The sequence below is a fragment of the Acinonyx jubatus genome, chromosome A2, assembly GCF_027475565.1.
Source record: "Acinonyx jubatus isolate Ajub_Pintada_27869175 chromosome A2, VMU_Ajub_asm_v1.0, whole genome shotgun sequence".
NCBI lineage: Eukaryota > Metazoa > Chordata > Mammalia > Carnivora > Felidae > Acinonyx > Acinonyx jubatus.
In genome coordinates this window covers 62,880,559-62,896,935 of record NC_069383.1, presented here as the reverse complement: position 1 = coordinate 62,896,935, position 16,377 = coordinate 62,880,559, and the positions used below count along the sequence as shown (strand labels likewise).

General features: G+C 35.1%; 1 protein-coding gene across 6 annotated transcripts in view; it reads left to right on the top strand.

Annotated features, from left to right (window-relative positions):
• The window catches only part of TMEM106B (transmembrane protein 106B), a 29,871-nt gene extending 20,238 nt beyond the window's left edge, over positions 1 to 9,633 (top strand). For all 6 annotated transcript variants that reach the window (XM_015081212.3, XM_053218409.1, XM_053218408.1 and 3 more), the window contains 2 exons: positions 2,958 to 3,011; positions 3,779 to 9,633. In XM_015081212.3, coding sequence (XP_014936698.1) covers positions 2,958 to 3,011; positions 3,779 to 3,917 — 193 coding nt within the window. In that variant the 3' untranslated portion in view covers positions 3,918 to 9,633. The remainder of the gene's footprint in view (positions 1 to 2,957; positions 3,012 to 3,778) is intronic.
• The last annotated feature ends 6,744 nt before the right edge of the window (positions 9,634 to 16,377 follow it).

Genomic DNA, 16,377 nt, shown 5'->3' with positions numbered 1-16,377 from the left:
ATTTAATTTTTTTTTTATTTTTTTCAACGTTTATTTATTTTTGGGACAGAGAGAGACAGAGCATGAACGGGGGAGGGGCAGAGAGAGAGGGAGACACAGAATCGGAAACAGGCTCCAGGCTCTGGGCTCAGAGCCTGACGCGGGGCTCGAACTCACGGACCGCGAGATCGTGACCTGGCTGAAGTCGGACGCTTAACCGACTGCGCCACCCAGGCGCCCCTGTTTTTTTATTTTTGAGAGAGAGGGAGAGACAGTGTCAGTGGGGGAGGGGCAGAGAGAGGAAGACACAATCTGAAGCAAGCTCCAGGTTCTGAACTGTCAGCACAGAGAGCTATGAGATCATGACCTGTGCCAAAGTCTGATGCTTAACCGACTGAGCTACCAAGGCGCCCCTATTGGGAAATTTTTGATAACTGATTCATTTTCTTTGCTGATTACGCATCTCTTCAAATTTCCTATTTCTTCCTGTTTCAGTTTTGGTAGTTTGTGAATTTTTAGGAATTTGTCCATTTCTTCTAGATTGCCCAGTTTGTTGGCATATAATTTTACATAGTATTCTCTTATAATTGTTTGTATTTCTCTGGTATTGGTTGTAATTTCTCCTCTTGCATTTGTGATTTTTTTCTATTTGGGTCCTCTCTTTTCTTTTTGATAAGTCCAGCTAGGGGGTTATCAATTTTGTTTATTCTTTCAAAGAACCATTAATTTAGTTTCATTGATCTGTTACACGTTTTTTGTTGCTGTTTCTATATTGTTTTTTTCTGTATTATGTCCTTTCTTGTGCTAGCTTTAGGCCTTATTTGCTGGTTCTTCTCTAGCTCCTCTAGGTGTAAGGTTAGGTTGTGTATTTGGAGACTTTTCTTCTTGAAGTAGACCCTTTTTTGTTTTAATTTTTTTAACGTTTATTTATTATTGAGAGACAGAGCATGAGCATGGGAGGGACAGAGAGAGGGGGAGACACAGAATCTGAAGCAGGCTCCAGGCTTTGAGCTATCAGCACGGGGCCCAACACGGGGCTCAAACTCACAAACCGTGAGATCGTGACCTGAGCCGAAGTCAGATGCTTAACCGACTGAGCCACCCAGGCACCCTGTTAGTTCTTTATTGCAATATACTTCCCTCTTAGGATTGCCTTTGCTGCATCCCAAAGGTTCTGGTCTGTCATGTTTTCATTTTCATTTGCTTCCTTGTATTTTTTTATTTCTTCTTTAATTTCATGGTTAATGCATTCATTCTTTGGTAGGGTGTTCTTTAACCACCATGTATTTGAGGACTTTCTAAATTTTTTCTTGTGGCTGACTTCAAGTTTCAAAGTGTTGTGATCTGAAAATATGCATGGCATGGTCTTGATCTTTTTGGACCTGATTTGTGACACGGTATATGATCTATTCTAGAGAATGTTCCATGAGCACTCGAGAAGAATGTCTATTCTGTTGCTTTAAGATGAAATATTCTGAATATATTTGTTAAGTTCATCCTGTCCATTGTATCATTCTAAGACATTGTTTCCTTGTTGATTTGCTGTAAGCGGAGTATTAAACTTTTATTATTATGGTTTTATTATCAGTAGGTTTCTTCACGTTTATCATTATTGATTTATATATTTGGGTGTTTCAGGTTGGGGGCATAAATATTTACAGTCGTTAGATCTTCTTGATGGATAGACCTCTGAATTATGATAGAATGCCTTCTTCATCTTTTGTTATAGTCTTTGTTTTAAAATCTTGTTTGTCTGATATAAGTATGGCTACTCTGGCTTTCTTTTGATGTCCATTAGCATGGCAGATAGTTCTCCATCCCCTCACTTTTTTTTTTTTTTAATTTTTTTTTTTAACGTTTATTTATTTTTGAGACAGAGAGAGACAGAATATGAATGGGGGAGGGACAGAGAGAGAGGGAGACACAGAATGGGAAGCAGGCTCCAGGCTCTGAGCCATCAGCCTAGAGCCCGACACGGGGGTCGAACTCACGGACCGCGAGATCGTGACCTGAGCCAAAGTCGGACGCTTAACCGACTGAGCCACCCAGGCACCCCTCCATCCCCTCACTTTCAATCTACAGGTGTCTTAGGTCTAAAATGAGTCTTGTGTAGGCAGCATGTAGATGGGTCTTGTTTTTGTGTGTGGGTTGTTTGTTTTTTTAAACCCGTTCTGATACCCTATGTCTTTTGATTGGAGCATTTAGACCATTTACATTCAGAGTGATTATTGAAACATAAATTTAGTGCCATTGTGTTACCTGTAGAGTTGGTGTTTCTGGTGATGTTCTCTGGTCCTTTTTATTCTTCACTGCCTTGCCCCCAGTCCCTCTTCCTTGCACGGCTGGTTTAGTAGTCACAAACTTCTTTACTTTTGTTTGTCTGGGAAACTCTTTTTTTCTCCTTGTATTCTGAATGACAGCCTTGCTGGATAAAGAATTCTTGGCTGCATAATTTTCCCATTCAGCACACCATGTCACTTTATTTACTATAAGAACCATAGTCTCACACATTTTAGTATTTGTTGACTTTAGTATCACAGAACTAAAAATGCTAGTATTGTATAATGTTCTCTTATTGAATTTCTAAAGCTTTTACATTGGGTCTAAGTGATTATTAACTCTTAAGTAAAAAAAAAAAAAAGATTTTTTTATCATCTTTTATAGTATCAGGCTGATACAGAATTTCTGACAAACTGTTTACTACAATTTCAAAGATGAATAAAAAGTAGCAGTAATTTGTAGCCAGTGTGCAACAACTCTACAATTGCTGTAGTAAAACATGTCTGTTTTTAGAATAAAAAGTCATGAAAATCTTTATCATTATTAGGTGTAGAAAACATTCCATCAATAAATGCTTACTTATGTCTTCTGTATCATATCTCTTTTAGTTTTAACATAGGGAAAGGAATCATAATTAAGTGATTTTAAATTATAATATCATAGCCACGTTTACTCACATTGTTTTTTCTTTTTAACAGTGATTTTTGTACACTGATATCAATCAAAGTACATAATATTGTACTCATGATGCAGTAAGTATGAATTTTTTTTGAAAGAAATATTTCTTTTTTAAACTTTAGATTTATAACTTTGGCTTATAGCATACACAACACCTTTATAAGTATCAGTTCAGTCGGGTTTGAAGCCTTAAAAGAGTGCGATGAGATGAGTAAATATTATCCAACTTTAAGAATGAGGAAATTGGAGCTCGGAGAAGTAGTGAAGGATCACATGGCTGCTGAAGAGTGAATCTAGACCTTGCAAGAACACAGGAAGATGGCAGGTGTTGGGATGAAAAAGAGGACAGAGCTCAGCATCCATTGTTCTGTTATCTATGGTAAATAGTCCTTCACAGTAATAAGTACTGTTACTAATGTGCAAATTGGGTGTTATTCTGAGCCATTCAGACATTGTAGGTTATAGGTTTGGTGTTTGGACCATCAGCTAATGGCGCAAAATGTGATGAAAGCATGAAAGAATTTTCCTGTGATGAGAGAATTTTGTTTTTAAAAGTGAAATGAACTTACATATTTTTAAGTAATGATAAATGTTCTGAAAACGTGGTATTTCTTGTGTATAATTATTGGAGTAGGCTTGCTAAATCAGCATTTATGCTATCTGTTGGGCAAATATTCCCTGAGTGGCCCATGTCCACAATATTATCATTAATCAGTCTCTCCCTGGAGAAAATTTTGCTATATGAAAGTATTCTCAGTTCAGAAAACTTCTATGTAAATAATAATGTGTCTCCCTGTTTGAGTTTTTTTTTTTGTTGTGTCTCCCAATTTTTCTTTTTTAGAGTTACTGTGACAACAACATACTTTGGACACTCTGAACAGATATCCCAGGAAAGATACCAGTATGTTGATTGTGGAAGGAACACAACTTATCAGTTGGGGCAGTCTGAGTATCTAAATGTACTTCAGCCACAACAGTAAAAATTGAATGATATGCCAGTGGAGAAGAAGAAATCCCTATCGATATTTTCTAGAACTCTGAAGAATGAGGTACTTACTTCCTGATAGGAGATCTTAAATTGAAGAAAACTAAAGTTTACACCTTCCATTTTAGGGGTACAAGTAAAAGCATGTGGACTCGAACATTACTGCAGCGATCCACTCTGTGTTCATGTTGTCTGTACCAGGATCTTTTACTTGAATCTAAATTTGCCAATTGATTTTCTTCTCCCCCTCTCCCAAGCAGGGGAAATTGAGACTTCCCATGTAGGACAGTAAATAATTTACAATTCACAGCTTCGGCCACTACTGAAAACCTAACTTTGATGATGGACATAATTTGAGAAACTTTATTTCTGAATGTTTTTATAGAATATTACTGAGAGCCTGTTATTCATGAAAGACTTTTTAAAAATAACCTTTTTTTTTCTGTTTTATAAATTCCCATTGCTACATAGTAGGATTTCAAGGTATTTTAGCTTTTAGCTAAACATTTGTAGTTGTTCATTTGTTGAAATTCTACTCATTTGCACGTTTTTGTCAGTCTTATTTCAATCCAGTGCTTGCAGAACACTAGAAACCAAAATAATCTTTGCAAAATTCTGAATCTAAAATTTTCGAAAGCTCCCTGTTTCACATGTCTTTCCATCTAAGTAAGTTTTGTGAAATTTTTGTGTAGTCTTCAAACATCGTTAATGTATAATATTGTAAATAAACTGTGCATGGCTTTTATACAGCTTAAATAAATGTCAAATAAAGTACAGATACAAAATAAAGTAAGTTGCTCATAAAAATAAATAAAACGGGAAATTGAAATTCAGAAACTTATAGAATGTGAATATGGTTCCAGTTACATACAGGATCAGGCATCAAGTGATTTTGAAATAAAGTGTTTTGATGCTCCACTTTGTTTTAATGTTGCTTTTCAGACTAACAAGTTGTGGAGACACTTTTCACAACTTTTTGGTACCCAAGTCACCCAATGTTACCCATTTTATGCCTGTTTTCAAGGAGGAAATTGTGTCTTTGGTAGAAATTCTCCAAGAAATCTTATTAAATGATGGTGGCTATATAAAAATTAAACCTATATTATGCTTTTTAAAAATTTAATCACTTTGCACATCACATGGATATCAAGCCTCTAGCAGTTAACGTTTTTAAATTTTCAACTTTTTGTTTGGATTTTATTTAAAATTGTTTTCAAGTGGAAATTATTGACTTTTGCATTTTGTCATCTTATATTTTTAATACCATTTTCTGTTTGGGCTTTGTGCCTTTTCATTTACCAAGTTCTAATTACCTTGTAAATATATACCACTGAGGGTAGGGACCAACTGTGATACCAAAAAAATAAATAAATAAATAAGTGGCTTGAGATTAATTTCTTTCTGTTCCCTAGAGACAGAAGTCAGGTTCCCTTTCCCTCAAAGTGCCTAACTTAGGTCTGAAACATACCTGTTTATCAGTCGGACTCTCTCAGCTGTTACACACAAGCTTTGTTTAATTATTTAGAGCTAATGAAGTCTCCTTTCTGCCTTTAAACACACTCAGGTCTCCCTTTAGTGTTATTATAATTTTCCCCAAGTTTTCCTGAGTGAACATTTTAAATGGGTAGAATACACTTTTTTTTTTTTTGGACTGTTGTTCTACGTTAATCGTTGCTAACTCACCCATCGTTGCTATTAAAGTCACCCCATTACATTTGTTATAGACTCACTAGTCAAACCCAGCCTTCATGTTTTTTTCTTCTATGATTTTTGACTACTCCTATTCTCCTTGAAACTGAACACTCCTCTAATGTTTCGATTCTATTTGTATTTTTCAAATCATTCTCATTTCATTTTCCCTCATTCTGTCTTTTGATCTTTCAGTGACTATTATCTAGACCCTCTTTTGCTTCAAAATTTCTACTCCTGTGACTTTAACCAACAATCATCTATATTACGGCTTCCAAATCTTTCTGTATACCTGACCAGTCACCTGTCAGGCTTCTTCTCATTTAGTGAGTTACCTAGAGATGATAGTATTTCACTGACTGTGTAAATCATAAAGTGTTGCAAAAATGTTTATCATATTCTGTTCTCTCCTTGTCCTTACTTCAAAATCACCCTTCATTGTTTCATAATCACCCTTCAGATATGCCTTCTTCAGAAATCAATCCTGGTTTATCTTTTAACTTCATAAGAGTATGTAGTGTAAGTGAATGGATTTTTCTGTTGATTTGTGGTCTGATATCCTTTTGGAGTGCATGCATAGTATTTGCTGAAGATACAGGAAAGTGAAGGAACATTTGCTTTTAGTGACTTAGTTTTGAATATTTTTTCTTCATTTTTAAAAATTAACACTTTATTGTACCTACTTTCCATGAAGCATAAGGTAGAAAAACCTAGAATTTAAGATAAGTGCAAACCTGTAGTAGAAAAAAAGATCACCTATGACTACTTTCAGAGAAGTTTTAAATAACTTGCCAGAATAAGCTTGGAACAGAGCAGGTATAAGTTAATAAAATTACAAAAATACATTCAGGTGAAACAGAATTACAGCCATTAAAAAAAGAAAAAAACACAGGGAAGGCGAATGAGCATTGTCCAGTGTATTTTTTCTTACATAGTAATAGGATAGATAGCAATATATTTTTTAAAACTGCTTTCAGATCTTATTCAAAGGATATGGTAAAGATGTTATAATTTTTTCCCCCTGATACTCTCAAGAATAACTTTTTCTTAAATTACACTTTTAATAGACTGGTCATCCTAACCAAATCCAATACTATAACAAGTCTCTGTGTGTTGATATTATATGTATCTAACATATGCCCTTGTAAAAGCTTTCATGTTTCTCTTATATGATTTACCTGGTCCTGTGAGTCAGACAAAGGAGAGGGGCAGGGTCCTTATCTTTTAGAAGAGGAGACGTGGCATGGAGAAGTTAAGGGACTTGCTGAAGATCACATATTCAGTAAATAATCTTAGGGGGCCATACCTAATTTTTCTGTCTCCTATGTGTGTGCTCTGTCATTTAAAATAGAGTCCATTGAGAAGCCCTGTTGACTCAGGTTAGTACGATTAAAAATCAGAGAAAACATTCACATAGTTCCTAGTGACAATCAAAATAATACTGATGGACTAAGATTTGGGTATCTTTAAGTTGGTACCTGAAATATTTTAAATGGAAAATGAGCATTTGTGAAATACTTTGGAGCATAATCTATAGCTGAATTTTTCTTTTAAAATTTAGTATTTCTCGATCATTCCAATAAAGATATGACTGATAGGTTGTCACACAAGGCTATATATAAATAATAGAGGTTAATGTATTTGAAATTTGAAATAAGAACAGTGTGAAAATATTAGATACCAGATAAATTGCTTGAAATTGCCAAATAACCATCTTTACTATGGTACATAATATGTAAATGACTGTGGTTTTATTTGTGAGCAGTTTTTCTGTGCCTTTTTCATTTATTTAGGCCAATGAGGTAATTATTTTCTCTAAGATTTGTGACAAAAAAAAAATTCAGTTTAGATCTTCTGAATTGTATTTTGGAAGTGATATAGTACAGTGTTACAATAGAGAGAAAGTGATTGCCAAAATACAATAAAGGTATCATTATTGCAAAATAGGGGTGTTTTGTTGTACGGAATGTCTCCAACCCCCTTCCACACCATTTTTTTTTTTTTAATTCTTAAGATAAATAATTCTGTATATAATGATTACATTTTATTTAAGAAAATAGTTTGTTGGGTACTTGACCCCTAAGGAAGTCACTGCTCAGTCTAGCTAATATCTATTAGTTACTTTGTCAGATACTGCAGCAATCTCTTATGTGCATTATCTGATTATTCCTCAGAAAGCCCTCTAAGGTAGCTACTGACGTTGCTCCCCATTTTAAATCTGAGGAAAGAGTTTTAGAGAAGTTAAGAAATGCATAAGCTTGGCGTGGCAGATTTCAGATTGAAAACATGTCTGATTGACTCAAACATCATTGCTCTTAAAAATAGCATATTTCCTTTTCAGCCTTTGAAGATGTTTTCTTTCTAAAAATATATTGGTTGTACTTAATATATATAAGATTTTGAAGTTTTTGATAGTATTTTCAAAAATACTATTAAGAGACTTTATTATAATTTTATAGATCTTTGGTGTGATAAAAAATGGCTTATCACTGATTTTTAAAATAATTCATACTTATCTGTTTGGATTTTTTTCTATTTAAAAGATGTAAAATTTTAAATTTACAAATATACATCAGACTTCTTTGGTAGGCAGTGTGAATTGAATTTCGAGTTATTACGTTGGAAGCCAAAGGTTACTTACCATAGTGTCATAAATCGATTTGTAGCTCATAACATCTGGAAGCAGCAACTACCTGGCTCAAATACATCTAAGAATAATTAATTTTATTTCTTTTTTGTAAAATCAGATTTTAAATGAAATGTTTATCTGAAAGTATTTTATTTTAAAAGAAAAATATGTGTTTGAAAAGATGGGATTAAAAGACTGTTAAACATTATTTCTTTAAAAAAATTATTTTTACATGAAAACAATATATTTGTGATCTGCTTCGATCAAAACTTTTACTTCTATATCCCAGGTCTACTTATTTCAGAGTAAAAATTTTCACTTAGCTTAAATTTCTGATTAGAACTAATATTTGTGTATTTTTGTGCTCAGTGAGAATGTAAATTTCACAGTGGATTTTTGAAATTTATCCTTAATTTGGATAAAAGCAAGTGATATATTTATAAAATTACTATAGGGATAAAAATGGTAATTTCCAGTTTAAAAAAAAAACCGAATGTGATTATGTTTGTAGTTCTTTTTACACATGTTTAGGATAGGCTCTAAATTAAATATCTGTATTGACCCTAAAAATATTCCGTAAATTTATTTAACAAATATATGGCAAGTTTTTCATAGCTAAATAACTCTTATAGAAGGAAATTGTTGCCTTCTGTTTAATTACATTAATTGAAATGTGTTTAAGGAAATGTTTTCAGCATATTTTGTATACTAAAAAACAAAAAGGACTAGTATTGGGCCAATGGCCAAGAGGTAATATTACTACCGTGTAGACTATTACTGTTCAAATTGTCCCACTTCCCCCAGAATTTTAGAAACTAGAAGTCTGGGAGATACTGTATCAGCTGTGGTGGAGTGACTCTCAGTGCTGTAGGTACTATTCATCTTTTAGTTCTTGTGTGAGATGGAACACATGCCAAGTTGCAAAAGATTCATAACTTCATTATGTAACAGTTTGTTTTAGGCATCGGATATCAGCAAGCTATGCCTTGTGTGTTTTGTCTTAGATTCACTTGTAGAACTAAATTAAGTAAGAGTTTGGAAAATGCTGAGTTGACCTAATTGGTCAGATATTTGAATGATGGCATTACGGGGTAGATTCTAATTATGGAATAAAGAAGAATATAGAATGAAAGACTATGTTTGGGCACTTACTCTACTTGTTTCATGGATTAGCCTCCATCCTAACACTAAATTCCCAAGTTAAACAGTTCTGTAATTGTAATTATTGTTGCTGTTCATGTAACAAAACATGCTTATGTTAGCAAAAGGAATAGAAGTGCCCCCAAATGCTATTTTTTTAGTTACTTGTAACTGTTGCTCTTGTAATTGTGTATGAAAAAATAAAATTTGTAAACATTTTGGCATGAAAAATAAAGTTTGTATCAGTCAAGTATATTGGTTGTACTTTTGAAATTCTCTTCATGTAAACAATCCTGGTAGATACTGAAAGTCCATTACTTCAAAGCTCTCAGGTCCTGTTAGTTCTTACCCAAATTCCACTTCTGCATCATCTTTGATTTTCCTTTCCTCCACATAGCTTCCATTCTGTTGTCAATTCTATCTGTTCTACCTCTGTAGTATCTCGACTCTGTAACTAAAAAAAAAAGCCCAGGCAGGCCCTTACTGTTGGTGTTGAGAACCTTTCATTGTCTGGCCCCACCTAAATTTATATTCCTTTTTCCTGTCATTGCCTTTCACCTGTGTCCAGGCCAAATTGAGATGTTTGCCATTCTTTGGAAATAGTTATTTACATTTTCTATACTTTGCTCATTCTCTTCCCTTTTTCTGTGAAATTTATTTGGACATTTTTTTAAATCCCTCAATCTTGTCTGTTTTTCAGTTTTCATCCCAAGTGGCCCACCCACCTATCCTCTCTTCCTGAGTATTCACCCAAATATTTGGTGACTTCTTTTCCCTGAATGTGTACTTTTAAAATAATTGCCCACTCACAAAGAAGATTTTGGTTTTGTTTTTGAATCTAAAACTTTTTGTTTGAACTGAACTTAAAACTTGCTTTAAACTTTTGTTTTAATTGATATTTACTCAAGCATTTTTTGCCAGCTTACAGTTACATGTTCTAATTACAGTTAAAAAAATCTTGTATCAAGTAGCATGATCTGAAGTTAGATGAGATGTAACCAAAACTAACTTGATAGAATAATGGGGGTGGAGGGGAAGGATTGGCTGGATGTGTTCTCCCTAGCCAGTTTCTCAAGGGAGAAAGAAGAATCACCAGCAAATTCATGAGGTTTTTTTTTTTTTTTTGCTTGTTTGTTTTTGGTTTTTTTTTGTTGTTGTTGTTTTTTATGGTAGATTCTGTTCCTTTAATCAGTGGTTTTCAGAATTTTTTATTATTATTTTAGTTGTGAACCTATTTCTTTAAGCAACATCTTCCATAGAACTCCAGTATTTTCCAGGATTTTTTTAAATTTTTTTTAACCTTAATGCCTAGGGCTCATTGTCTCCCTGCTTCAAAAAATGAAGAGGTGGACACATCAGATCCAAAAGTAAGAATAGTACGAAAGCCCTCTTTACAGAGAGGAGACCCTTGAAGGTGAATGCCGGTGACAGTAGGCAAAGGTCCTTATTTTATAAGGTTGTGGTCAGGCTACCTTCCCTTCCCCCTCATTCCTTCTCAGGTTCTGCCCTTATTGGCTGGATAACTCTAGGTTCTGGGTTGTCCATTCCTGATTGGCTTGTTTTCCATTGTATAAGGGGTGGTCTATGACCATACTGCTCCTTGTGGGTCGTAAGTTTTATGGTCTCCTGATTTTTAGTCAGGTCTTTTGTTAGGTTCCTGAGGGGAGTGGGTGGATCTGTTAGATTCTTAAGAGGAACCTTAAGCTCAAAGGGGTTTGCTGTAGTCAGATCGTCCCAGCATTGTTACAAAATTTGTGTTTTTCCCCACACAGAGACCTCAGGTCTTATCCATCCCCTCTCTGCCTACTGAAGCCTATCTTTTTCCTACCTATCATATAATAACAAAACATAACCACTTGGGCTTAGTTGAGAACAGAATCCCTGGAGTCCATGCCTGCTTTTTCCCCAGTGGCCCCTGAAGCCAGCATACAACCACTTGTTTAGTGATGATAACAATTTTGTTACGTTGCTTTGGTGTATGACTAGAACATATTTCCTAAGTGAGCAAATACGAGCTTAAATTTATGTTTTAAGTTTATATTTTATGGATAGCTTTAAAAATGGCAATAAAGGGGGAAAATTGAATTGCTAACTTTCTAGTTAGTGATTTCCATTTTTACATATATTTCAAATGATTAGTCTTCAAAGGGAACTAAAAAAAAAATGATTTAAGACTACTAGCACTTTTTTTTAAGAAAATTACCAGAAGAGACTAGAACTACAAAGAATTCTAAACCCATATCTGTTTCAGATATTTATTTATTTGCTTTTTAAATTTTATTTAAATCCAAGTTATTTAACATGCTGCAAATATTTACTTCTTAAATTTTAAAGGGTACACTTTCAAAACTGAGTTTTCTGCCCTGTTGATAATTTGTGAACAATTATTTCTACTGTTGAGAGCAAATACAAAAGGAGATACTGGGTATATGTGACAACCTATGTAAAGTTAAGAATAAGGTTAAAGTTAAACTGTTCTATAGAAAGTGTTTATTCAGATGTAAACTTTCATGTATCTGAAATTGCCTAATTTGAGTGAAAAGCCTTTTAGCCCAAAAGTTACTTGTTCACATTATAAATTGTAACTTGTCAAAATTACATCCCCACTTGTTTATGTGTTAATTTGTGTACTTACTAGATAACCTATTGCTTATATAAGCAATATGGAATTTTCTAAAAGTACATTATTTGAATATTCATATTACCACACTTACTTTAAAACCAGCACCTTCTTGGGGTGCCTGGGTGGCTCAGTTGGTTAAGCATCTGACTTCGGCTCAGGTCATGATCTCACCGTTCGTGAGTTTGAGTCCAGTGTTGGGCTCTGTGTTGACAGCTCAGAGCCTGGAGCCTGCTTCGGATTCTGTGTCTCCCTCTCTCTTTGCCCCTCCCCTGCTTGTACTCTGTCTCTGTCTCTGAAAAATGAACAAATGTTAAAAAAAAATTTTTAAACATGTTTTAATATTTTCAAGGTCTTTTATTTGTAATAGCCAATACAAAACACATGGTTTAGTTTTATATATATATATAGTTATATATATAGTTATATAGTCATATATATACATATATAGTATACATATATAGTTATATATAATGTTTCATCATTACTTTGCCATTATTGATTTTAGTGGTGGCTTCTGTAATATGATGCAGAAAGGAGGCCAAAACATTGCTGTTGTGTTAAAAATCAGCTCATTCTTTGTGTGTACTTCTGTAAGTCCAACTGACATTTTAGTGTATGAAGAAGATTGTATGTAAGACCACACTGATTCATTTAAATACTTTGTATTTTGATACTATTTAAGTTACCAGTAATTTACATGACACCTACTGTGATGCTGTGATTTATAATAAGAAATCAGTGTTTGGTCTTCATTGCATTCCTTGCAATGAAGTCCTAAAACCCTTGGAGTTTCTAAGTGATAAGAGTGATAAAATTGCCTTTTGTTATTCATAACAAATCCTTTTTGAACCACACCTGAGTTTATGCTAATGAGGTGGTATTTGGAAAGTCCCTAAGAATGGGGGGTGGTTACCCTTGAACCAACTTTGTGATTAGAGGTTGGAACTTTCAACACTACCTTTGAGATTTTTGTGGAGGAGAGACTAGAGATAGGAGTTCAATTACCAATGGCCAATGATGTAATCAGCCATGTTTTGTGTAATGAAACCTCCATAAAAACCCAAAATGATGTGGTTTGGAGAGCTTTCAGGTTGAAGGTATCCAGGTGCTGGGGGCAGGGGTGGGGGGTAGGGGGTGGTGACAAATCTCAGTTCCAGGGACACAGAAGCACCTGTACTGAGGACCTTCTGCTCCAGGCTCCAGGCTCGCCCAATGTACCCGTTTATCAGGCTGTTCATCTATATCCTGTATAAAAAATGCATAAACATAAGTAAATGTTTGCCTGAGCTCTCTGAGCCATTCTAATAAATTATTCAATTCAAGGAAGGGGTCATGGAATCCCCGGGTTTTAGCCAGTGGGTCCGAAGTCTGATCATCTAGACTTGAAATTGGTGTCTGAACTAGGGGCAGTGTTATGAGGCTGAGGCCTTAACCCACAGGATCTGATGCTATGTTCAGGTAGATTGTGTCAGAATTGAGTTAAAATTGTGGAACATCCAGTTGGTGTTCACTGAAAATTGGAGAATTGCTTGGTGGTGTGGGAAGCAAACCACCCACCAGTGATTACTTTTTATCCCTCAAGTATTCTTCCTTTTCTCCATATCTCTGATAGGAAACAAAATGCCCTTTTAACTTGAAGGCTTTCTAAAAGCTTGGTGAGAACCTGAAGTGGATGATGGCTGCTGGTAACTCACAAGAGAAAGAAAAATGAGCTAATTTTATAAGCCTGAAATGTGATTCTCAGATGCAGAATATTAAAAAGCCAACACTTTCTGCAAGAGCCATTCAGCACTCCAGGGGAAACTTGATCTGTAGGAATAATAATAAGCTATAATGATAATAACCAAGTGCACCTCACAGGGGTACTAAGCTTTAATGACTCAATATTTGTGGAACTCTTTGAGCACCTCTGAAGTTATATAAGCATAAATGAATAAGTAGGGATATCATATACCATAATTATTTCTACATTAAATCTCTCCTGATTTCTTATCTTATAATATTTTATAAGGTAGGCACTGTATGAGTCTAATATATGAACAAAGTTATGGAAGAAATAAAGTATATAATAATACATAGTAGTGATTTCCAATGAAATAATTATATTCATATTAGTGAAAGAGAATGGAGTCATTAATTGTGCCTCTAAAAATTCATTCCTAGGTTATAAAGTAGGAAAATAAAAATCTGGAATAGACAGTGTATAAATGACTATAAAGAATTTGAAAAAAAGAAACACTACTAGTTTTTAATGGAAAAGACAGCTAAGATTTTGATTTTTTTTTTACGCTGAAGAGATTGAAATGATGTTTTGTCTGTTTAATTGATTACTTAATAGAAACTGTATACATTATGTTTATTCGTCTTCTATTCTGCCTTTCCACTCTCCCCTCCATCACTATTTATACAATACGATAGTATTTTTGATGTTACTAAGTTTGGAAAAAATCCTCACAACCCTATATATCTTTATCATATTTTCCAAAATACCACTGATTGTGGTATTTCCCTCATTTCAACTTAGGTAGCTAAAGATAGAAAACATCGGCCCAAACAATCTCTTCAACAAGTTTTGCTGTACTATCGCGATCTTCACCAATGAAAGATTCCTGCCAGTGAGTAACATCTTTTAAAATGAAAAATCCTCTGAGACTTTTCTGTTGAGGAGACTGCTCTTCTCATCCTTGGTTTCTGCCATTCTCTTAAGGTGACATCACTTTCCTTAAGGTAAAGGGAATTTCTAGAAGAAAAGAGAAAATAATAGGGTCACATCCTAATGTGGAGGGTAATTCTGGGTGGGATAAGTCTGTACCAGGTTTTGAGCAGGTTCCTTATTCTTTCTTTAATTTTTTAACATTTTTATTCACTTTGAGAGACAGAGAGAGACAAAGCACTAGCGGGGGAAGGACAAAGAAAGGCAGACACAGAATCTGAATCAGGCTCTAGGCTCTGAGCTGTCTGCACACCTGAGCCAAAGTTGGAAGCTTAACTGACTGAACCACCCAGGAGCCCCAAGCAGGTTCCTTATCTAGAGAGGGCAGAGAGGACATAGGTGGGAGGACAGCAATACAAAACCTACATGCTTTATGTTTTGCCTGACAGCAGATATGATTGCCAATGAGTATCAGAGTCCTATGCCTCTGGTCATATTTTCTATTCACTGGATATTCTTGACAGCATTCTATTTATTTACAGCATTGATATTTGAATACAGCTGTTGTGCATGGTGAACATCGCTGTGGTCACCATTGTGATCACTACATCCCTTAGACTTGGACAACAGGGGCCTCTACCCCAGCAGGTGCTGGAGTTGTCCTTCACCATGTCACTCTCTTTAGGGCTAAGGGCATGTGACCATCCAAAAGATCATGTTCCCCCATCTAGACCATGGGTGCCTAGGACTCTGGATGTCTGTTCCACAAACTATGAGCTCACTTTTCAGCCCAGTGTATTCATGCCTATATCCCAGCAGTGGTCAAGAGACAGCTGTTAGCAGGGATGTCCATGGATCTTGGATGTGAGGGTGTCCTTCGGGCATAGGAGGCTGGTGAGTGATGCTAGGGATGGAAGGGTTGGGGAGGAAGAGTGGGTGGTAGAGTGGAGAGAATTGGAGATGGGACTGGACCAATTCCTGCCATCACTACATTTAGTTGTAGAACAAAGAAGACTCTGAAAAGTCTCAAATAGAGCATGGCCTTTTAGCCTCAGGCTTCTTACAGGATTTTTAAGGAAGAGCCCAGGAAGTGGGGCCTGAGATCACCAAGTGGTCAGAGGATCCTAGGCCTGGATTGGGTCAGATAAAAAGAAATTTTAAATCCGTCCAGAAAATTCCCCTTTTGCTGCCTAGGCTGCCTTGTCCCACAATGTTTTTGTCAAAAAATGAAATTAATTTTGAAATTATGCTATCCATTTTACTGTCCCTTTACCCACATTAAAAAAAAAAAAATTGTAAGGCTGTATTTGTTTTTACCAAAGTAGAATATATTTTACTTAACAGTTTGTTGGCTTGCTTATTGTATGTTTTTTTCGACCCCTGGACCTGATTGTGTAACAGGGCATAGTGGCTTTACTGGGTACAACTTTTGGTGTAGGACTGAGAGGAAATGACTGATTTCGATGAGTATTTTTATGATACTTTCATGCTGCAGTGCAAGAGGGGAAAGAGAATGGAGGAGTCCTGTGCATACTATGAAGTTTTCTTAAAATTGTATTGCCACACATAACAAAATGACTCTCTTTTTCGAGGAGGTCGAAAGTTAGCAAAACACTGATTTAAATATAAAAGTTAACAAAGCACTGATTTAAATATAAAATGGAAAAATGATTAAATTCCTAATAAGCCTTCATATGTAAATGACTATTGATGTAGAAAAT